A 23,053-nucleotide genomic window follows, 5' to 3' on the forward strand; every position below is an offset into this window, starting at 1 on the left:
TCAGCTACTGGGAACACCAGCTTTATAAACAATTTCCAGCCTTGACAGAGAGGAGTCAACTCCAGCCAAGGGATCCTGGAGGGATTCATGTACTTGTGAAACTGTCTTCCGGTCACAGCTGCAGGCCAGGGATACACTGGGGTCACAATGGAAATCACAGGCCCAAACTGGCAAGGACTGGAATTTCCTAAGTTGAGGTGGGGGAGGAACAGGGGTGGATTACATCTTTATCTTCCCCAATTTCTAACTGAAATTCAGCATTTCCTTCCATGACGAGCGCAGAGAACAAACCTTATTAGTATTCATAGAACTTGTGACTTTGTCATCAATGGAAATTACAGATACTCTCATATCACGTTACAGCTGTGGCAGACATCTTCGGATATTGATTTTGTCCACGATTACCTCAAAATAATTAAATCCAATGCTGGATCTTGTTCTTTAACATGCTAATAAAGAAGCACACTGTATTACTGCATCACAGATTTTTGAATAACTTTATTTCAATATGATTGATTTCCATTGTGATTCTATGTATTTTATTTCATGCATTTAAAAATATTATTCTGAGAAAAAGTTCATGAACTTCATCAGATACCAGAGAGGTCCACGGCCCAAAAAAGGCCAAGGAAGCTGGGGTTAGACCCAGAGTTGGTCTGCTGCCAACACAAAGTCCTGGAAGTATTCAAATACAAAGAAATGTGCTTCTATAATTTTCCATGAGGTGTTATCTCTCCACCTCCTTCTTAGGTGGGGTACTTTTATGAGCAGAACTTGGCCATTTGCATAAGAAGACAAAGGTTTTGTGTACGGGAAGCGGGAGCCCAGGATGGCTGCGGGACAGATATGAAGATTCCAAAGGCAGGCAAATAAAGGGGAGTCTATTTTTACACTCAGAGGAAATGGGGGTGAGGCCAGTTTTGGGGGCATCAAGTGAGCTCTGTGAAAGATTGAGGGGTCGGTTTTCCCTGAAGGCACTCCATAACCGACACTTCAGTTCATGGCTGTGCTTACCTGCTGGGGGCTGGGCCTTGGGACAGAGAGAAGACTCCAGAGCGCCCACCTTGCTTCTCCATCCCTGGGTGCCCAGAGGTGTAGGAAGAGGAACTGAGCAGATTCAGGCTCTTGCAGTCAGACTAAGCAATTTATAATCCTGGTTCCCCCATTTGCTGGCTTGGTGACTTTGAGGGAGGTACTTAATCTCCGTGTGTCTCAGTTTCTCATCAGTAAAAATGAAAGGGATAAAAAGTACGCATAAAAAGTACGCACCTAGTAGGGATTGGGGATCCGGTGAGCTAATCCAATGCAGAGGAGAGGCCGGGAGGCACGGTGCACATGCAATAATCATCAGCCCCAGCTCCAAGTCATCTCCCCACTGGGAAGTCCCCAGATTTCTGAGTCTCTGTCTGTCTCATCAAAGCTTCCTTATCCTGGGTTCTCTGTCAAGACCGTGCTTCTGCTGTAGGACAAATAGATGGTAACCGACCATCCAGTAAATTACTCTCTCCTGAGGGTGCTCAGTCCGCTGTGCCTTCTCAGGCAGAAATCTCTCAGACTTCTCCAGAAGGATGCTCAGAGGCAGCGTCTTTCCACTCACTTTGACCAAGGCTCACGGAGCATGGCCAGCACCCCAGCACTGCCGCTTCTCCTCCTGCTTCGTTGACTCTGTGGTGTGGGAACCTAGTACACGGCCAAGTGCTGCTGGCAGCCAGCCTCCACGGAGAATGCCAAAGTGGGCTTTTCAGTAAATTTTAGTCACATGTTTGTTTTAGTTTATGAACACTGCATTTTTGTGCCCCTTAGTTGGTTATTCCATTAGAACTTATTCCACAATAGTAGGGAGTGCAGAATGAACAATCCTATTTCTTTTTTTCTCAGACTGTCTGCCTTATTCTCCACTGTACTCTGTGCCTAGAACCATGTTTGGCATAGTTAGATGCTCAATAGGTATATTTTAAATTATCATCTAAATGTGTACTATATCCACATGGTTTTTAAAAATAAAAAATGTAGTACTCCCCTGGTGGTCTAGTGGTTGGGAGTCCGCCTGCCAATGCAGGGGACACGGGTTCCATCGCTGGTCTAGGAAGATTCCACATGCTGAGGGGTAACTAAGCCCATGTATTACAACTACTAAGCCCACACGCTTTAGAGACCATGCTCTGCAACAAGAAGCCACCACAACGAGAAGCCCACACACTGCAATTAGACAGTAGCCCCCACTCACTGCAACTAGAGAAAGCCTACATGCAGCAACAATGACCCAGTGCAGCCAAAAATAAAAATAAACAAATAAATAACAAAAAGTATAAAAAAGGTATCCCTAAAAATCTTCTTCCTCTAGGCATTAAACCCGCATCTACCCAGTGCCATCTCATTCCCACAAAGAACTACTCTTATTCATTTCTTGAATGTTCTTTCTGGGTTTCTCTATGCATATTCAAGTAAATATGTATATTCTTATTTTCCTCCCTTTGTTATAGAAGGGTAGAATCCTATGCAGTGTCCTGCACTTTGCTTCGTAAAACTCTTTAGTAACAGATCTTAGAGTTCCTTTCATAAGAATACATAGAGGGATGCCATTCTTTTTGTTACAGCTACATGGCTGCACAATCATTTTTGTAACCAGTCCCCTAGTGACGATCATCTGGGTTGTTTCCAGTGTTTTTATACTTCCCACAATGCAGCAGTGGATAACTTTATACAGATTTGATTAAGCACAAGGGTGAGTACATCCACAGAACACATTCTCAGGAGAGAGATTGCTCAATCAAAAGGGTATTTGCATTTGTCCTTTTGAGAGATGTTGCCAAATTGTCTTCTTTAGGAGTTGTAGTCATTTACACTCAAGAAATACTGAATGAATGAATAGACAAATAGATAATATATCCAAGCTCAGTCATTTGGGGGCCCCCAGCTAGCAAGAAAAACTGGGAGGGGGCCGGTGCTGCTCCAGAGAAGTCACCAATTTTACTTTGACTTTTTTTGCCCCTTCGACATCATTGAGAAAGCTCGTCTTCTCATCTACAGAGCATGGCTCTTGGGGTAGGAGGGCGGTACAATCATCCCAGCAAACAGGCAGTTCTGTTTTAGTAATATTTATAGGACAATGGCTAGGTACTGAGAACTTTACAAGGGCTGGTTAAAATGTCTGAGGCCTGAAAAACAATAACAACACAAAACCCTACCAGTATTTGCTCCCAAATCCAAAAGAAGAAAACTGCAAAATCACAACAAATGTAAAAGCAAATGTCTATACAATGTATCATTCCATCAACTTCATTCAGTATTCACAAAAGTTTCACCACATCTGAAAATGGTTTGGAGGTCAGATTGTCTTAATCTCATAAGAATTCCCAAGTGTGCAGGAAAACTGCCAACAGATTACCAATTGTCAATTAAATGAATTCTCAAAGCCAAACCATTCCAAAGCAAAACTATAAAAGTAATTATTTCTGAAGAAGTTCAAAGTAAAAAAGATTATATATGTTGTACATAAGACATATAGAATATTATGTCATATGTGTCATATTAATATAACTATATAATATAAAACAATATTATATTGTATATAATTTAAAATGTTACTGTGCCATTATATTCATATATTTATATATATTTATTTATTTGCTATGTAGTGAGATGCAGACTCCAAAGTGCCTTGGACCTGTGTATCCAACTCTGCATTCCCATGGACTGTAGCTGCCAGGTTCTTCTGTCCATGGACTCCAGGCAAGAATACTGGAGTGAGTTGCCATTTCTTACTTTAGGGGATCTTCCTGACCCAGGGATCAAACCCGTATGTCTTGTGTCTCCTACACTGGCAGGTAGGTTCTTTACCACTGCGCCACCTGGGAAGCTCTACCAAGATCTTAAAAACACTGTCAGCCCCACTCCATAAAGTATCCTTGCTCTGGGCCTGTGGGCTCCTGACAATCGCAGAGGAAAGTAAACCCACCCCTCAGATCAGACGGTCTCCCACATTAGCTATACCTCTCAATTTTGGCATCAAGAACAAGACATAAATTTGTTTCTCGATAGACCTCACTGGTGAGTAGTTCTGAGTCTTGTGCAAAAATGAAAAGCTACACAGTTACATGCCATTTACTCATGAGAACTAAAGAAGAGACAGGTATACAGGAACCTGTTGAGAAGATCAGGGCCCGAGGATCACATGTTGGAAAGCTTGCTCTACAGTTTCTTGGAGGCCAGGGGGCTGCCATGGGTCCTGGCACACCTGACAGTTTGGACATCTGGGGCTGCCCCTCACTGCTGGGAAATGGGGGCCCATAGGAGCTCTATAACGACACTGAGCCCCTATCACGTGCCAAACATTTCAAATACATATATGCAATTGCCTTTCCCTTTTATAACAGGTAGACAAGATAGCATTACTGTCTCCACTTGTCCCCACTGTAAAGATGGAAACAGAGACTCAGGGCTGAAAACGGGCTGCTGGAAACAAAGAGTAAGTCAGTGGCAGGGCCGAGACCAGAAGCTGGGGGTCCTACCCCATTTCCTCATATATGCTGCCTCCACCTTCTATACCTTTGCTCTTGACCCCTCCCCTACCTGGAGCTCCTTTCCTTGCTACTCAAACTCTATAATTACCTAAAAAAATGCACTAAATCAAAACTGATGAATATTTTGTCAATATATTCAAGCTCCAAAATACAAAACCAATCTGAAAACGCTCTCCTCTTCTCTCCAAATCAGCTCCTTCCAGGTCTCTTCACTGCCCAGTATCACATCTTGATTGCCTTCTGGGACCTTCCTTCCAAGACAGTGGCCTTCCCTCCAAGCCAACCTTTCTGGCACCAGGGCACGGCTTCGTGGAAGACAGTTTTCCCATGGTCAGAGTTGAGGGGGATGGTTCAGATGGTAATGGGAGCGATGGGAGAGGCAGATGAAGATGCATTGGCTTGCCAGCCACTCACCTCCTGCTGTGCAGCTCTGGTTCCTAACAGGCCACCACCTGGGGGTGTTGGGGACCCCTGCTCCAAGGTCGTGTCCCCTTATTGCTTTGCTTGCACAAGCACCGTTGTTGTTTTTGTTGTTGTTGTTTAATTATTTATTTATTTTGGCTGTGCTGGGTCTTAGTTGTGGCTCATGAAATCTTCCCTGCGGCAGGTAGGATCCAGTTCTCCAACCAAGAATGAACCTGGCCCTGGGGCTTTGTGAGTGCGGAGTCTTACCCACTGGACCCCCTGCACAAGCACCTTTTAAACTCCTTTGGAGACTTGTTGCCCAACCAAGATGATGTCTATACTTCTAGCATTAGAACAGCATCTCTTCAAGATTTCAGTTAAAATGCCTTTACCTCCCAGACTGGGCCTCACAGTGAGGGCTGCAGTCCCAGGGCTTGCGTGAGCAGGGAGGAAGAATCTGAGCTCAAGTTTGGCTGAGGGATAGGGGGTCCCGGGAAGGGGATGGCAAGAGGGCCCTTGAGAAAGGAGTGGGGAAAGCAGAAGGGCTTACAGTGTCCTGGGCACAGGGCCAGGCCCAGAAGCAGGACATTGACCAGACAGGACAGGACCTCTGTAGCCACAGCCCCACTGTCTCCCCAGGGATCCAGCCCTCCCCTGCTTCCTGGGCAATGTGGCTCCCTAACTGCTATGTGGACCTCCGCTGCCTGGCACCCAGCCCCTGCAAGCCTTCCACCCCACCCTCCAGGGCATCCAGGCCTCTACCTGAGTCCTGGCTCCCTTGTCCTTGGGACTGGGAGCTTGGCAGGCATCCCAAATGCCTTCCCTCTAGGAAAGAGAACCACAGGTGTGTTAGATTTGCCTGCCAATTTGGTAGGGAAACGAGGCTTCCTGGAAGCTGGAGAGAGCAAATCCAGACTGACAGGGTCCCCTGGTGGGGCTCCCCTCTGTGAAGCTCCCCCACACTCCTTTTCAGAGCTTCAGCATCACTCAACACCAGGAGGAAGCAAAGAGCAGGGGCTGGGGATGTCCGCTGAATGAATCAGCTACCATTCTGAGGCCTTACCACATGTCAGGGACTGTGCCAAACACTTTTGCATTTATCTCGTTTAAGCCTCACAACAGTCTAGGAGATAAAGCGGTCATTATGTCTGGTTCTACAGATGAGGAAACTGAGGCACAGAGTGGCTGGGAGATCCACCCAACGTCATACAGCCCCTCCTTTATTTGGGAGACCCCTCTCCCACTGCCACTGCTTCCAGCGGCCCTATCCATTTCTCCGCTGACCCTCTATCAGGGCAGGTGGCGTGGCGCTGAGCTGGATGAAAGCACAGACAGCGCTCTCCCTGGGTGGTGGCGGCGGCGTCTCCCAGGGGTCAGTTCAGCCCGGCTCTGAAGATGGTCTGCCTCTCCCTGTCCCCTCTCCAACTGTCCAGCGCTCAGCCCGTTCACAGCTGCAGTACCCCAGCCTTGCCCCGTGAACTCCAATCTCCTCCCCGTCCAGGCCAACTTCCTCCAGATGTGCTCCGGGTTGAGCAAAGCCCCACCAAAGTTGCACTGTGGCCCCCAGCCCCAAGCAGAGGAACCATCTCTGCCGGTCCTCTCTGCCTCAGGCACAGAAGGCCTCCATGGGTGCCCTTTGCACCAGGACAGCTTCTCCAGCAGGGCCTGGGGAGAGGTGAAGTGGTCAGGCTTGCACTAACCAGAGCGGGTGGCCAAGTTTGCAGGATGAGACAGAGTCCTAAAAGCAAGGGTCAGGTCAGTTGCAATAGCTGGAAGGACCAAGAGGCCTTTGAACAGGAAGGCTCAAAAAGCAAAACAGAGCCTCTGCTGGTCTGGGGAGCTGCAGGGAGAATGACCACAGGCCCTCACAGCTGTGCCTTATGCCACTGATACATTTCAGAGCAGGTGGGCAGGGCCCTTACAGATCACTTTGCCATCCATTCCCTCATGGAACAGCTGGGAAGTTGTAGCCCAGAGAGGGCAGAGACATGCCAAAGGACACACAGCATATCAGGTGGTAAGGTCTACTTTCCTCTCTGGGTTCCCCACAGGATTGAGGGCTCCTCCTGTGGCAGGTTGGGGTCTTAGCCAGCACCGGACCCTGGGGTCTGGGAATTGAAAAGGTGGTGGGTGGCTGGGTGCTTCTTAGAGGCCTCTCACCCTGTTTCTTGCTAGGGAAACTGGACTAGGATGAGTCACTAGCTCTGTGTTCCCCCGGGGTTTGCCCAGAGCCTGGCCATGTGGGAGCAAGTTCATTGCCCAAATTTCCTCTTTTCAGTAAACAGCAGTCACTTCCTCCTGCGTTGCCCACTTCCTTCTGGTCACTGGGTTCCTGAGAGGCTCGAGGGGCAGGGGCTCACATGGACAGGCAGGACAGACCTTCTGGCACCGAGCTTGCCTTTACTGGACACAGGGCAGGCACGCAGGCTGTGTAAAGCTGGCGTCTGACCAGAGGCCACACGTGCATGCTAAGTTGCTTCAGTGGTATCCGACTCTTTGCAACCCCATGGACTGTAGCCTGCCAGGCTCCTTTGCCCATGGGATTCTCCAGGCAAGAATACTAGCGTGGGTTGCCATGCCCTCCTCCAGGGGATCTTCCTGATCCAAGGATCAAACCAGTGTCTCCTGCGGTTCCTGTATCGCAGGTGGATTCTTTACCGCTTGAGCCACCAAGGAAGCCCTGACCACAGGACACTGACTTTTAATCTACAAGACTGGAAACTGCAAAATGTCAATAAGTCATTGAAGAAGGGCGCCAAGCAATTAGGAACCACCAGGGGCAGCCCCAGGATGACCATGTGGGAGGACCTTGAGGGGATGATCTGGCTAGAAAAGGGGGGGGGGGTGGAATGAAGCTGCATTTGTTTAGCATTTTACATAAAATATAAAATTGTCCAAAATGAATTTGGAGAGAACTGCTAAGAGAGATGAGATGAAGGTCCATCATATAGGCGCTTTAGCTTTTAGCTTTAGGAACAGAGGGGGGTGGGGTGAGACAATGCAGGGTTTGTTCATGAAATAACCAGCATCCCAGGGTGACCCAGAGAGAACTGGCAGGGCAAGGGGCCTGGGAGAAGTCTGGAGGGTCCAGAGGGTGTTGGGGTTGGTGCTGGAGTCTTGGAATGCTTGGGCTATGTCTGCTTGGCTCTGCAGAGATGTGGGGCCCTCCAGAGGCCCCTACTGAGATGTTGCCCCCAGTTTTGAGGCCTCCACATTTTGCCTGTCTCACTGGGGTCTCTGGGCTTGTAGCTGTGCCTCCTCAGAGAGGGCCATATTCTGGGCCTGGCAAGGGTCAGGAGAGTTTATAGAGTTTTTAGATAGTGTAGGCTCAGCACCACAGGGATTCCCTTGTAGCTCAGTGAGTAAAGAATCTGCCTGCAGTGCAGAAGACTCGAGTTCGATTCCTGGGTGGGAAAGATGCCCTGGAGAAGGAAATGGCAACCCACTCCAGTATTCTTGCCTGGAGAATCCCATGGAAAGAGAAGCCTGGCAGGCTACAGTTCATGGAGTCTCAAGAGTTGGACATGACTTAGCAACTAAACCAGTACCAGCACCTAGATCTGCCAACTTTCAAGGGACCTGGGAAATGTCTGTAGACTAAAAAAAAAGCCCCAGGAAATGAGGAAAGTCAAAATTAATAAACGTTTCATTACATGTCTGAAAAGTAGAACATTATGTCTACTTCATAAAAACATCATAAAAACGTTCCTCCCTTTGAAAACAATTTATAGGTTGGGTTTTTCTCACTCAGCCAGGATTCCCACATAGACATGATATCTGCCAAGATGTAGTAGCCAAATGTATATTAAAAAGAATTCCTCATAGATACTATCCAGAGCATAATTCTAGAAACTCCTTCAAACATTTTTAGAGCAAATGTTATGCCTATGTTTACTATGGAATGTGGGGCATTTTAATATGTTTGATCTGATGTGGGGTATGGCCTCCATGAGAAAGTGGGCCTGCGAGCATGTTGAAATGACAGGGAGAGTGGAAGTTCTAGTGCAGGAGGGTCAGGCTTGAGGCCAGCTTGCCCACTGAGAAGCACAACCACCAGCTCTGCCAGGGCCTGCAGAGATCCCTTGTCGAATACCAACTGCCCAGACCCAGCCAGCCAGGCCAGACCCGCACCCCAGGGTGAGGGGGCTCACTCCTGCCACCTGGGAAGGATGCTTTCCTCGTGCCTAGCAGATACCTGCCTCCACCAGATACCCCAAGGGCTTAGTCTGTCCTCGGTGACAGCAGGCTATGGCCATCCTTACTTTTGCACAACTCATTGACAGAGCAGAGGATAGAGGGGGTCTGTACCCGCTCCTGCCCTGTGGCCTCCTGTATGCCTCCTGTGTGTAGCTGTGTCCAGGAGCTGTACAGACCCAGTTCTCCCAGCTCTTCCCCTTTCCATAGGACTTCTCGGTCACACCCTCCTCTGGCTTCCTAGCCCACAAGCCAGCAAATCACAGCCCCTCTTGCTCATGGCAAGGCACATGAAACACGGTTCCTTTACTCCCGAGGGTGGCCCATCCCACTCCTGCAGTGCATTCTCTGGCCTCCTGTGTATTGAGGCTGCGAGAGCCCCCTCTCAGAATCTGCTGATTTCAGCAGATCAGTGCTAACTGTATAACAGTAATAATTCATATACTGAGTGCTTACTGTGCTAGGTGCCATGTTAAGCACGTTCACATGATTTCATAATCTTTATAAGAACAATGGTATGAAGTAACTACTTGTACTATCCCCATTTTATAGATGATGAGACTGAGGCTCAGAGAGGTAACATAACTCACCCAAAGTCAGACCACTGGTTAGTGGCAAAGCTAGGAGACAGATTCCATCAATCTGGATTCACAGTCCAGTCTTTGACTTGATGCATATTGCACTCAAAGAGCTCTAAAGGGTGCTGAGACGGAGGTGCCCTTGCCATGGCCACCCAGGCAGATCCTTGACGGGCCTAGGGAGAGGTGGGGCAACACAGGCCCAGCTAACACAGGGCCCACAGCTGGTTGGCTGGCTGCGTGAGCTCACTCTTTCAACCTGCCTCCCAGTAAGCAGTCTGATTCAGGGTTCCATCCATCTCAGAAAGTTCGTTTTCCACCTATGTAAAAACATGCAAACCAAAGAAGGTGAGATATTGTTTTGATCTGGTCCTTTCACAAATATTGCTATGACCTTCCATTCTTCATTAAGTAAAGTGAGCTTTAGTATTCGCATTTCCCCCACAAACTTGCATGACTCATTCCCTCACGTCATCTAGGTCTCTGCTCCAGGTCACCTCCTCAGTGGGGCCTCCCTGATCCCCTGAAAGGTAGCCTGCCCCTCCTGCTCTCCTCTTGCATTATTGTGAGACAAAGGCACTTGCCTCTTGAAGTTACTGTGAAAGTTCAAATGAGCTGATACATAAAACACTGGTAACACTAAGGGCTATTTAAGTGGCAATCCTTTTTTAAGTTACATCACTGGCACAGTATACTTTTATCTGCCTTTTTATGTGGGTATCCTCTCTCTCCCTTACTAGACTATTATCTCCATGAGGGCAGGGGAATGATTTTGCAGCTTGTTCACTACCTTGTCCTCCAGTGTCTGGAACTGTACTTGGCACATAGAAGGGGCTCAGTATGTATTTGTTGAATTCAGAACGTGAACCCACTGAGATCTGGAGAGGTGGGAAAAGATTTGGCTTTCATTCACAGATTCTATAAACATTTACTGAGCACACACTCGGCGCCAAGCAATAAGCTCTCTCGGTTGTGCAATACTAGCCTATGAATCTGGCAGGGCAAAGATTTAAAACCAAAGTTTGGCACTGAGGTATAATTTATAAAGAGAGAAATGTACAATTTCAAGGGGACACTGATGGATTTTTGAGAACTGCAAGTTCACACTCCCGTAAAGAAACGGAACAGTGTTTCAGCTTGGCAACGCGGGGTTTTGAGCCCAGGTTACACGAAGGCACAGAAGGCAGGCGGTGATGCTACCCGACCTGCCTCTGGGGTGCCTGCGGGAGAGCCCCGGGTCGAAGCGGGCGTTCCTGGGGGCGGGCGGGGGTGGGACTACAAGTCCCAGGCTGCTTTGCGCGCCCGCCAGCCGTGCGGAGCGCCGGGGCTCAGGGGAGGGGGCGCAGCAGCGGCGGCGGCGGCGGCGGCGGCGCCGAGGCGCTGGGGGCCCGGGCGCCGGCGGTTGGCTCGGGGGCTGGCAATGCCGGGGCCCGCGGCCCGCGGGGAGGAGGGCGGCGGTGGCGAGGGCGCGGCCCCGGGTGCCGCGGCCGAGCCTGGGGCAGGGCCGGGGCGGGAGCCGGCGCGGCTGTGCGGGTACCTGCAGAAGCTGTCCGGGAAGGGCCCGCTGCGCGGCTACCGCAACCGCTGGTTCGTGTTCGACGCGCGCCGCTGCTACCTTTACTACTTCAAGAGCCCGCAGGACGCGCTGCCCCTCGGCCACCTGGACATCGCAGACGCCTGCTTCAGCTACTCGGGCCCCGACGAGGCGGCCGAGCCCGGCGCCGAGCCGCCCGCGCACTTCCAGGTGCGCAGCGCGGGAGCCGTCACGGTGCTCAAGGTGGGACCGCGCCCCTGCAGCCCAGCACCTGCTTCCCGGCAACGCGTGCACACGCCCTTCTTGAGTTCCCTCCTCTTAGCCTTGGGGCTGCCCCTGGCACCCAGCTCAGACTAGCTCCTCTGCCCGTCGGACTTTCTCCGTTCACCCTCCCTTTCTTAAAAGCCCGTCTGCCAGCCTTTCCCCGTTTCTTTCTCAGACTCTGTCCCCGTGTCCCCATCTGAAGCTCTTCACCTGAGTTTAGACCAGAATGGCTGGGCCCTCAGCCCCTTGACCCGTTATCACCCTTCCCTCGGGTTCTCTCTGTCCACCTCCCCTCCTCTCCTCACCCCTCTTCTGTGGATGTCCTGTGTAACCCTCCCAGGCACTCATGACTGAAGGCTTCCTGCCCTTGACTAAATTATTACCCTCTTTAGCTGCCTCATCTGTAAAATGGGGATAGTAGTAGTATCTACATCTTGGGGGAGTTGGGGTTACATGAAATATACACTAACCACTGGTAAATGTTACGACATCCAAGATTATAGACAGAGAGAGTCAGAGATCCCCTCCAGAGTCAGCAGGGATACTGCTGCTAAGTTCACACAGTCAGTCAGTAGCAGAGCCTGTTTGCTTGCTCCCTGCTTTGGCTGGGAGAGGAGGGAAAGGGTTCCTTCAACCAGTCCTGCCTTGCGCATTTGAAGCTTTCTGTGTTGAAGCATGGAACTTGCATCAGGAGTCACCCTGGTGTTCAGAAGCCCCTCCTCCCCCCTCGTTCTTGGGGGGCTCCCATCGTCTCCTAGGGGCCCTCCTGCTTCCAGCACCTGAGCCAGTCTGGGCCTTGGCCTGGAATCTGGTCTCTCTCCCAGCCTCCCGCCTTGCCTGGTTCCTGTGAGCCTCCACCCTCACTCATCTCTGTCTCTCTTCTCTTCCGTATTGCAAGCTGGGTTTCTCCAGAGCAGCAGGGCTGGGCTGGGATGTATGAAAACTTTGCAAAGCTGGCCAAGTAGAGAGCAGAATGGGCTGAGCCTAGCACCCTTGGCCTTGTAAGCACAGGGCTGTTCCCGGGATTTCTGAAGCCAGCAGCAGTTGGGGCTGCTCCCCGAGGTAGTTTTTCAGAGTTTTGTCAACTCAGTTCCTGCTGTTGCAAGCAGAGGCTGATTACTGTGTTCTTGTGTCCTTTTAGATTCTTCCATCCCTTCTTTAAGTGGGTGCAGACAGCCTGGTTCTCCAAAGGAAGCCAAGCAGAGTTGTAGTTCAACTGGGGTTTACTTAGAAGCATTTGTGTAAACTTTGGAGTGACCCTAGCAAGTACACAGGGACTTTTGCCAAAGAAAGACTTGTCCTCACTGTCGTGGACTGTCCCTTTGTACAGCTGAATTTCCTGTCGAATTGTTTGTTAAAACAGAAAATAGAGCATCCTGTTTCAGCTTTTCTCAGATGACTTTGGAACCCTCTATCAGATATTTTCATTACAGTTTTTTGAATGGTGGAGATATCTAGATAAGTGGGGTTACAAAATACAGTATCAGGAGTGCGGCTTTAGAGTTGGATGGACTTAAACTTATGGCTTGAATTTGCTGCTGACAGGCGTTGAGCAAATGATACAACCTCTCTGTCCCAGTTTCTTCTTCAGCCTAATGGGAATCTTACCGTCCTCACTGGTTAGTTTTGAGAATTCTGGAAAATGGCCGGCACAGAGTAGGCAGTACATGGCATCCATAAGAAACAACAGGTAGTGTTTCTAGCCATTATGTAGTATGTTCGTGTAATGGAATATTATACAGCAGCGAACATCTAGGAATGAGAGCTGTAAGTGTCAACATGGATGACTCCCATAAACATAAAATTGAGAAAGAAAAACAAAGTTACAGATTGCATACAGAGGTATGATTCATGTAAAAATTGAGATCACGTAGATGCATATGCTGTGTGGGAATGGGAGAGCTCTGTTGGGGTGATGAGCCCTGCATTCAGGATGGTGGTTTCCACTTGGGAAGAGAGGGGAATGTGAGTGGAAATGGGTGCCTGGGGGCATCCACTGTTTTTGCAATGTTTTATTTCTAGCACCAGGTGGTGTTTGTTTTATTATTCTATTTATCTTCTTCTATGTTCAGAATATTTCTCTCTCTCTCTTTCTTTTTTTAAATGAAATAGATCTTCACGTAGGTTACTGACTATGGAACATTTTGGTATGTAAAGCTGAATTAGTCATAGAATAAGAGAGAGCATGCCTGAGGCCAAGGGTCTGCTTTGTAAAAACAGTGGAAATGGAAACACAGGCTAGGCTCTTCAAAAGAAGGGAGCAGTCAGAATGCAGGGTTTCAGAGTAAGGAGTGTGTTTTAAGAAAGATGAATTTTAGGGTACGGTGATTCCTTCTGAGCTGTGGGAGTAAAAATTTTATGGTGGTAAAAGTGGAAATTAGCAATTTATCTTCCTTTTCACCTTTCGCATCCAAGAACTGATTCCCATAAGCTTTAATGCTTCGCTTTAGGGCTGCTCAGCTGTAATGCAGACCTTGATTTCTTTTTTTTTTTCAGACCTTGATTTCTGAGGGGGTTGTAGGTTAGTGAGGATTAATCCCTACTCAAGGTTTAGCTAATGTATATAATTTTATAGGTACAATTTCTTTTGACGGGTTAAAAAGAAAAAAAAATCACTTTGCTTATTGTATTATCATATGGTTCTTATTTTAAAGTGACTTTCTGCCTACTCTGGAAGAGCTGTGGTTTTGTTGAACTTTTCCAAAATGTTTTACTGCTTGAGTCTTAATGAAAGCTGATATTGGAATTTCTTAGTAAACTTTTCTGTTCCTAAACTCAGAGATGTGGTCCATGCCTTATTTTACTGATGAGGAAATGGAGACCAGAGAGGGAATGGGATTTGTCTGAGATCATGAAGATAGACTGAGACCTTCTTGGATAGTAGATTGTAGAAACAGTGAGTGTCCAAAATGCCAGGTATCTAATTCTCTTATCTGTTTTGACAAGTCTTCCTTTTATTTTTTTAACTTCTATTTCAGTGGCTTGGGATTAGATGTCATGGTTTTTCCTGTAATGCATTGAATTTCTGTCCTTTTCATACAGAATGAAAGCACCAGCAACATTGTACCTACTGATTCTTTACCAGGCTGTATGTACTTGTTACTTGACATTTGGAAACTGCTACAACAGTCAGATAGAAACTGATGCTTCTTGTGGTGCTGTGTGTGTGTGTGTGTGTGTGTATGTAGAGGTGCTAGAGGCTGCTCTCTGAGCTTTGCTGGGATCTGAGACACAGGAGTTAATGCTGGAGAGAGCTGTCCCATAGAGAGGGAGAGCATGTGACTGACTGGGAGGAAAGCTTGAATGACCCTGCCCTGCCAGATTTCTGCAGTTCCCGGAGTGAGGAGCGTCATCAGACTGTCAGCAGATTCACCCCACTCCCTCTGCTGTGTTTCTTGAAGGCATGTGGTGTGCAAATGGACATGTGTGTTGGTTTTTGAGCCACACGTAACCGAACAATCATGCATGCCTATTCTTAACCCACTTTTGTGGGAAGGACGCACATTCTCTGGTGTTGAAACTGCTCTCAGTCTAATGACAAACATTTGTTAGCTTGGGTAATCACAGTGTGTGCAGTACAAAATAGATGGGGTGTATCAGAGGTCTTGGCTAAATGGTTCTGCTAAGCTGTTTGTCCCTGGGGCATCTGCTCAGGGGTCTTGAAGTGTTAGTTAAATCTTTTATCAAGACGTAACTTTTCATGGGTTTGTCATGGCTTCCCAGAGAGTATGTTCCTTAAAAGTAGGTACAGTTTTGTGGGTGTGATATCACAGAATCTTTCTGTCTCCCACTGCCTGTCATACAGGCCTCACTGTAGTGTAGTCTCCCCACTATTTCCTGCTCAGGAGGACCCCCAAGGGCCGCTGTTTGTATCCTCGCCTCCCAGAACAGTGCCTGCACAAAGTAGGTGCCCAAGTAGACATTTGTTGAGTGAATGAGTAGAAGGTGGTTACCCAGTAAGCCTTGGTTTTGGTGTGAGCTCCAACCCTTTAGAAGTGATCAGCCAGAATTCTCAAATGCCTCCAATGACATTCTCACCATGTGTCATGGAGGTGGCTGCCGTTCAGGGAATGCTCAGTGAATATGACGGGCATCAGGGATCCAGAAGCTGGATTACCATCAGTCCTTAATTCTCATGTCTCTCATATTTCATGCCTGCAGCGTAGACTCTGAGGGCATTGTTGTGGCAGTGAGTGAGTGATTACGTGGTAAATATTTGAGGTCTTGCACCAGTGCCAACTCTGGGACTACTCTGCTCTGATGTTCTAGTACAGAAACAACTGTAGAATGAGTGTAGATCTGTTCCTATAATTTTTGTTTATGGACTATGATATATAAATGTCATGTAATTTTCACATCACAAAATGCAGTTCTTCTGATTTTTTTAAAAAACTATATGAAAACATAAAGACAAGGAGATCCAGCCAGTCTATCCTAAAGGAAATCAGTCCTGAATATTCATTGGAAGGACTGATGCTGAAGCTGACACTCCAGTACTTCGGCCACCTGATGCGAAGAGCTGATTCATTTGAAAAGACCCTGATGCTGGGAAAGATTGAGGGCAGGAGGAGAAGGGGACGACAGAGGATGAGATGGTTGGATGGCATCATCGACTCAATGGACATGGATTTGGGTGGACTCCGGGAGTTGGTGATGGACAGGGAGGCCTGGTGTGTTGCAACTCATGGGGTCATAAAGAGTGAGACACGACTGAGCGATTGAACTGGACTGAAAGACCATTCTTGGCTTACAACTGTGTAAAGACAGGCATTAGGCTAGATATGATCCTCAGCCTTAGTTCACTGACACTGGTGTTTTAGGAACGCCTGGCTGGGCACTTCTCATTCATTTGTTCACTCACTCTCACTCTTTATGCTTAGGCACTGCGGGTGTAGGTTGAATAAGGTGAGCATAGTTCCTGTCCTTGAAGAGGTTTCTGGGTAGCCCAGAGACAGGCATTTATAAAAATAAAGCAACACCAATGAGTGCTGGGAAGTTTAAAAGGAAAGAGATGGGATGCCTGTGTAACAGGGGCTCTGGATCTAGTTTGAAGGGAGGAGGGAAGACTTCTTGAGGAATTGACTTTTGAACTGAGGTATAAAAGGCACATTGATGTTAACTGGAGGAATGGAGAGAGCAGTGAATGGAGAGAGAGTGTTTAGGGAGAGGAGGGGCAGGAGCAGAGACCCTTGGCGTGTCTGAGTGTGTAGGGAATTCACGGAACACGCAAAGGCAGCTGGGTGGCGGGGAGGGCCTTGTGGCCCTCGCTGTAGGAATGTGCAAAGACTTTTCAGCAGGGCTTGACAAATAGTGATGTTTTTATCTTTTTTTTACCCCTGCCCCAAACTGATGGTTGGATCATGTCCAGTATTTTCATCTAATTATGTTGGAAGATGTCTTGTGTATTAAGAGTTGAAATACTAATATGTTACCCACCGGCAGACAGGTTTTAAAGAAGATAAATGCAAAGTTGAAGATCTGGTAGTCCATTGCCTCTTAAGCAACACTTAAGCTCAGAAATGAGCTGGGGCTGCTGGATCAGGGCTACTTGGCTGCGCTGGGCTACCTTTCCTGCAGCATTCCTCACGGCCGCCTTCCTTGACTTCTCTCCTGTCCTACTTGCTCTGCTCATAGGCATGCATGTTGCCAATTTCCTTCTGCTATGAAGGGAACTGTTGCTTGAGAAATGGAGGGAGGGGTCACATGCCTTCAGGTTGAGATCTGGTGAGCACCAGCTCTCCCATCTCACTGAGGCTTCTGAGGGGTGGACAGTCTCCTTGTTCAGCTGCCTTCACCCATCAGCCTTCCCAAAGAACGAAATATAGATAATAACCCTCTGTCCAAAGAAAGAAAAGAACCCTATTATTGTAGAAATGACTCTTCAGTTGTGGGAGTGGAAGGGGTTTTAACCAGGAATTTTCAGTTCTTTTAGAGATTTATATAGTAGGGCAGGAGTCCCCAGCCCCCGGCCTGTGAACCAGTACTGGTCTGCAGCCTCTTAGGAAGCAGGCCGCACTGAGGAGGTGAGCGGCAGGTGAATGAAACTACATCTGCTGCTTCCTACCGCTCTCTATCACTCGCATTACTGCCTGGACCATCCACACCCCCGCCACCACCCCAGTCCATGGAAAAATTGTCTTCCACTAAAGAATCCGGTCCCTGGTGCCAAAAGGTTGGAGGTTGCTGTAGTAGGGTCTTAGTGACATTTGAGCGGGTGTTTACCTACATCTTGGCAGGCCCAGTCCTCAGTGGGTTTTGCTCACTTTCACAGAGTGAGTACAGTTGGTGAATTAGGAAGTAGTGACGCTTCTGACTAATGTTCTGCTAAGTACTGTACTTAGAGAACTTGGTGAAGTGAACACGCTGGGCACTTGTATGTGCGAGGGAGGCCTCGAGAGTCAGGAGGCTAAGGTGGTCTCTGGAAAGGCTGTGGGTTTCATGATCACCCAGTAAATAATAGCTCACCAAGCAGCATAGGAAACCCCGAATGGACAGGTTCAGATGGCGTTCCTCCCTAAAATGGGTCTTGTCCTGTGTTGGTTTTTGAGCATCTGATGCTGTGTCCTACTGGAGTGTAGGTTTCCTGAGAGCTTAGACTTCTGGGTTCACTGCATCAGCCTTAATACTTAATGGAGTGTCAGCCATGGATTAGATGCCCTGTGTATATCGGTTGGATTGAATGAACACTTCAGACCCTCATTTCCTTTTGGGGTGGATGTGTGGTGTGCTCACATTGCATGGTCAGAAGGAGGTTTGCAATGTCCATTTCTCCCTTTAGCAAATAATTTTGAGCATCCACCATGTCATAAGCATCATGCTTTTTCTGCAGATACAGCAGTGAAAATTTTCCATTTAAGAAACTACAGTGCTGAGACTTTAAAAATAGATTAGCACCTGATAGCTTTGAAAAAAAACTTTGGAGAGAAACCATATTGCCTGTTGTATTCATCTCTGGGAGTAAACATCAAGTGTCTGCAAGTTTTTTTAATTCTGAGGGAGGTCTGGAATCTTTCCATAGTAAATGAAGAGAAGGGCAGGGAAGCCTGAAGATAAAGTACAGGTTTGAATATCACCCGGGGCCAGAAATCTGTGGTTCGTACCATAATTTCCGTGGGCATTGCTGAATTGGGGGGATCTGTATGACTGAACATCGAGATGATCCCTGGAGAAATGGGCTGAGGAGTTGGCTAGGCTTTGGTGTAATTGTATAGCTGTTCAAAGATTTAGTTCATTTTGGGTGAGCAAGAAGTGTTCCCAATTGAATGGGAATCAATGTCTTTTCATGATGTTGCCAGGCCATTGCTTAACTTGTTTTTTGATTGATTGTGTGGGAGAGTAGGAATCTGGAGGAGAGGGGGACAGTCAGGAGCTGAGATCCTCTGGCCTCCTCCCCTGGTGGCTCAGTGGTAAAGAATCTGCCTGCCAATACGGGAGATGCGGATTTGATCCCTGGGTTGGGAAGATCCCCTGGAGAAGAGAATGGCAACCCACCGCAGTATTCTTGCTTGTCAGAGGAGCCTGGCAGGCTGCAGTCCGTGGGGTTGTGAGAGTCAGACACAGCCTAGGGACTAAACAACAACTGGCCCTTTCCAGGGTCAGCCCTCCTGGAAAGAGCAGACTTTCCTTGAGCAGTCTGCCCTCAGGTGAGAACTTGTCGTGGTGTCAGATGGCAGGCCTAGAGGTAGACTGGAGGCCAACAGGCTGGTGTTATTAGAGATGTTGATCCTGGATTATAGGAATTATTTCTAGTCTGTGAGCCCAGTTTTCATTTCCCTTTCCAGCTCTGTGATGTCCGGGGGAGACTGTGCTTGCAGAGAAGGGGCCTGCATTTGGAAATCTGATGCAGCCACTGGCTGTTCACCTAACAACCTTGGTTGGACAAGGCCCCGATGGGCATCCAGTGGGAGTCAGGTGTTGCCTTTGGCCTCAGGGAGCCTGTTCTGTCCAGCCCTGGGTGTCATTAGGGCACTGTCATCAAGTGGTCTGTGAGGTCACCAGTGTTTTTGTTCCAAGGGTCATTATCCCTGAGTCAGTACTGACGAGACCCTCAGATCAACCCGTCTTGCTCCTTGTATGACAGAGTAAGAAGCTGAGTCCCACAGCTAGTTAGCTGCAGCCCTGGCGCTAACCAACCCCCTCCACACACACATCTGAGTGATATTTAGCTATTTTAAACCCAGTGGCTTTATGCTATTTGCTTCATATTTCCATCTTACTCCCTTAGTAGGAAATTGGGCTTCTTCTGTTTTTAGTTGTTGGACACAAGATTCTAAGATTACACATTTACCTCTCAGGTACTGTGGTACAGATGTAAGATGTTCAGTCACATGGAGGTCAGACATTAACAATATAGATGATAAACTTCCAGTGGGGGTTGATTGATAATAGACATTAGTGGTATTTCCCTGGCAGGGACTAGACTTACACATCCCTGTTTAGGAGCCTTCCCTTTGGCACCTTTCCTCTATGCAGGGGAAAACTAACCCTTGGTGTGTGTTTTTTTCTCTTGCTGCTCTGTAAGCCATGCCCTCTGGCCTCAGAAGTGAACCAGTTTTTTAAGCTTCACAGTTTACAGCTCTCTTACATTTACTGTCCCGGAGGTAACATGCTGATAAGGCTTTCTTTGATTTCTGTCCTTTAAAGGACATCTCCTGGAGAACTGTGGTCCTCACATTTAGTGTGGGGAAGGAGCCTCCTGGGATCCTGTTAAAATGCGGGTGGTGGGGGTTCCCCGCTAGAGATTCTGGTTTAGTTGGTTGGCCAGGGTGGACCTCAGGAATCTGCTTCCTTATCCACTCTCCTGCCCCTCCTGCTGCAGACATCTGGTCCTCTCTTTCAGAAACACTGCCCTCTTCTACATCATGAATGAATGTTCTCTTTGACCATGAAGTAAAGACTGGTCCTGTGAGAGGATGGTTTTCTCAGTGGACTAGAAATAACTAAACTGCGTGGGTGGAGATCAGTGAGGTGTGAGCCCTTTATCCTTAGGTTGACCTCTGTGGTTTATATCTGCCCACCTTCTTTGCATTCTGAGTTTCTTTGCTTCAGAGCAATGGTTTGGGGCCTGTGACTCCCTCTCCCCAGTGGCCCTGACATTTCTGTCCCCCTATGCTGATCACTTAGTTGCTGGCACACCAACATGTGCCAGGGTTCCTCCTGGGCCATTCAGAGGGAAGCTCCCGGAGGCCATCCTTAGGATGTTTCTGAGAGAGAGGGTTTTAATGATCACCACCACCAAATAGCTGGTAAGGAGTTGTAGCGCCTTCAGCTTTTCACCCCGAGAGGGGATTGATACAGGAGAACCATCTGGCACTTTCCTGAGATACCAGCTCTATCTTAAAAAGACTGTTAGAAATCAACATGCTTCCCAAACACTCCAGTAAATTGACTGAAAGTTTAGGCAGATTTTTGGTACCAGGCTCCCATGTTCCCCGTAATCTCCAATGGGTGGAGCCTGGGAGTCTGCCCCTCCCAAACCCCAGATCATAAAACTTCATATTAAGTCAGTCATTCCTGTGTCCTCCTTTTAAGTTAAAAAACATCAAGCCAGAATGTTGCAGTGTTGCATGGTGTGTGGAGATCACCGCAGGCAGAGGTGGCGTGGGGCTGTTCTCCCGTTTGCCTGCCATCGCTACAGGAGCTCTTGTTTATCCTGAGCTCATAAAACCCTGGCACTCTTTTATTGTGCAATGGCAGAGCTGATAGGGAACGTAGGAATGCAGCCCTGTGGTCACTCGGAGGCCGCATGCTCGCCTTCCCTCTGAAACAGAAAGCGTTTTGACAGGCTTCCACATTTCCTGCAGGGAAGAACAGGCCCAGAGAGTGGCCTTGTCCTTGCCCGTGTCTTGGTGAAATCTGTCATCTAGGCCAGGCTTCTTGCAAGCCCAGTTAACTTTATTGACCTCTTTTCCTGTAACGTGCATTTGTGTGTGTGTGTAGGCATCTTCTCCTAGTCCCCTGCCCTTGGTTTAATCTCTGTTAAACTGTTAAGGATGGGTTTAAGGAGTATCTGTTCTCTCAAGGTGTTTGCTTTTCAAAAGAAGATGCTTGAGGGCTAGAAATGGCAAAACTCCTCAGAGTACCACCTCCCAGAATGAGGGAGAAGAGGGGCACCTTCCTGGGGAGAGGCTGCCCCCTCCCTCTCAGACTGTTCAGGGAAAGTGATGATGGGAGGTCTAGGTTCTTTAGATTAGAATTCATGTAATTATTTTGCATAATAAGTTATATGAAAATGCTGACTTCAGGATAGCAGTTTAAAAAGACAAAGCAGTAAGAACTTAGGGTGTTACTAGAGGAGTGGAGGTCCCTATAGTTGCACTTCATTTTCCAAGGAGCCAGGAGATTCAGTATTATTTCCCTTCTCACTGTCTGTCGCTGGGCTGAAATAAGATTTCAAAACCTTCCCAGGGGTTTTTGAAAAAAACTACTTTTTTTTTCCCCCATTGGTAGAGGGCCAGATCCCTTGAGATTGTTTGCAAGCTCATGATTTTGAAATGTTCAGAAGAAAATTTGGAACCTAAAATTATTTATCAGATACGGGATTATAGTCTTTTTTTGATCTGAGATGTGTTTTGCATTATCAGGCTGTTTATGATATCCTTGTGCTTTTTATTGCTTGTGGAAGAAGTACCTCGGAAATCCAAAATAATCTTCTTTCTTTCTGTTTCTTTTTTTTTTTTTTTGCTGCACCTTGGGGCTTGCCAGATCTTAGTTTCCCAACCAGAGATTGAACCCAGGCTATGGCAGTGAAAGTGCCGAGTCTTAACCCCTGGATTGCCGGGGAGACCCCAGATACCCTTCTTTAGATTTAAGAAATGAAAATCCCTTCATTATGAACAGGCATTGCATATCCTTTTAAGATATGACTGAGTCAGACTATCCATGCAGTCTCAATTGCTTTCTATGACTTAGCAAACTTAGTCCATCTGTATTCTCCTTCTTGTGACTTCATGGTGACTGTCGGTTATGCAGTCGGCCCTGACCCTTTGGGGAGGAGCCCAAGTTCACAACCTAAGTGGATAACTGAAGTGCTGTGTCATCATCACGTATGCAAGATTGGTTCTGTAAGAGATATCAGATGGCCTCCTAGATAGGATGTGTGAACTAGATCTTGAGGAGCAAGTAGGCATTTGCATGTGGGTTTAGTGCAGTATGAGCAGGGGTCACTGAAGCTCAACTGGCTTCTGTGTGCCTGTTGGGTGGGGAAAGGCTCTAGTCCTGAGGAGTGTGGGGCAGCATGGATCAGGTGACCATGTCACATTGCTCAGCATTTGGGAGCCATTGGAGAGTTCTAAGCACGGGACAAACATATGATTTTGTTGGTTATGTATTAGATGGTGTGGGGAGGGAGACTAAGGACAGCAAGACCAGTTAGGATGTTCTTGCAGAGGCCCAAGGTTGAAGAACCAGATGAACGTCAGGGAGCAAGAGTCTGAGAGACTGACGAAAGGGTCTTTCAGACTTAGAGACCTTGTGATCCTTTTATGTTGGAGAACAGTTCCTTTCTTCTGCATATTTGTTTATGTTTAGTCTTATTTTTTGCTCACTGCAGTCTA

At 47.8% G+C, this 23,053-nt stretch overlaps 1 protein-coding gene and 1 long non-coding RNA gene across 4 annotated transcripts in view; one reads left to right on the forward strand and one right to left on the reverse strand.

Annotated features, from left to right (window-relative positions):
• Window positions 1–9,574: 9,574 nt before the first annotated feature.
• On the reverse strand, window positions 9,575–11,468 carry LOC139038657 (uncharacterized). Its single transcript, XR_011491681.1, has 2 exons — window positions 11,238–11,468; window positions 9,575–10,020 (listed from the first exon to the last, which is right to left on the reverse strand). It is a non-coding gene; the product is annotated as an uncharacterized lncRNA (long non-coding RNA).
• Window positions 11,096–23,053, forward strand: part of TBC1D2B (TBC1 domain family member 2B) — an 88,955-nt gene continuing 76,997 nt past the window's right edge. Inside the window, exon 1 of one of the 3 annotated variants that reach the window (XM_070477657.1) lies at window positions 11,096–11,477. In XM_070477657.1, coding sequence (XP_070333758.1) covers window positions 11,121–11,477 — 357 coding nt within the window. In that variant the 5' untranslated portion in view covers window positions 11,096–11,120. The remainder of the gene's footprint in view (window positions 11,478–23,053) is intronic. The other 2 variants (XM_070477656.1, XM_020883861.2) reach the window with 2 other exon arrangements.

This window comes from Odocoileus virginianus, chromosome 16 (genome assembly GCF_023699985.2).
Source record: "Odocoileus virginianus isolate 20LAN1187 ecotype Illinois chromosome 16, Ovbor_1.2, whole genome shotgun sequence".
NCBI lineage: Eukaryota > Metazoa > Chordata > Mammalia > Artiodactyla > Cervidae > Odocoileus > Odocoileus virginianus.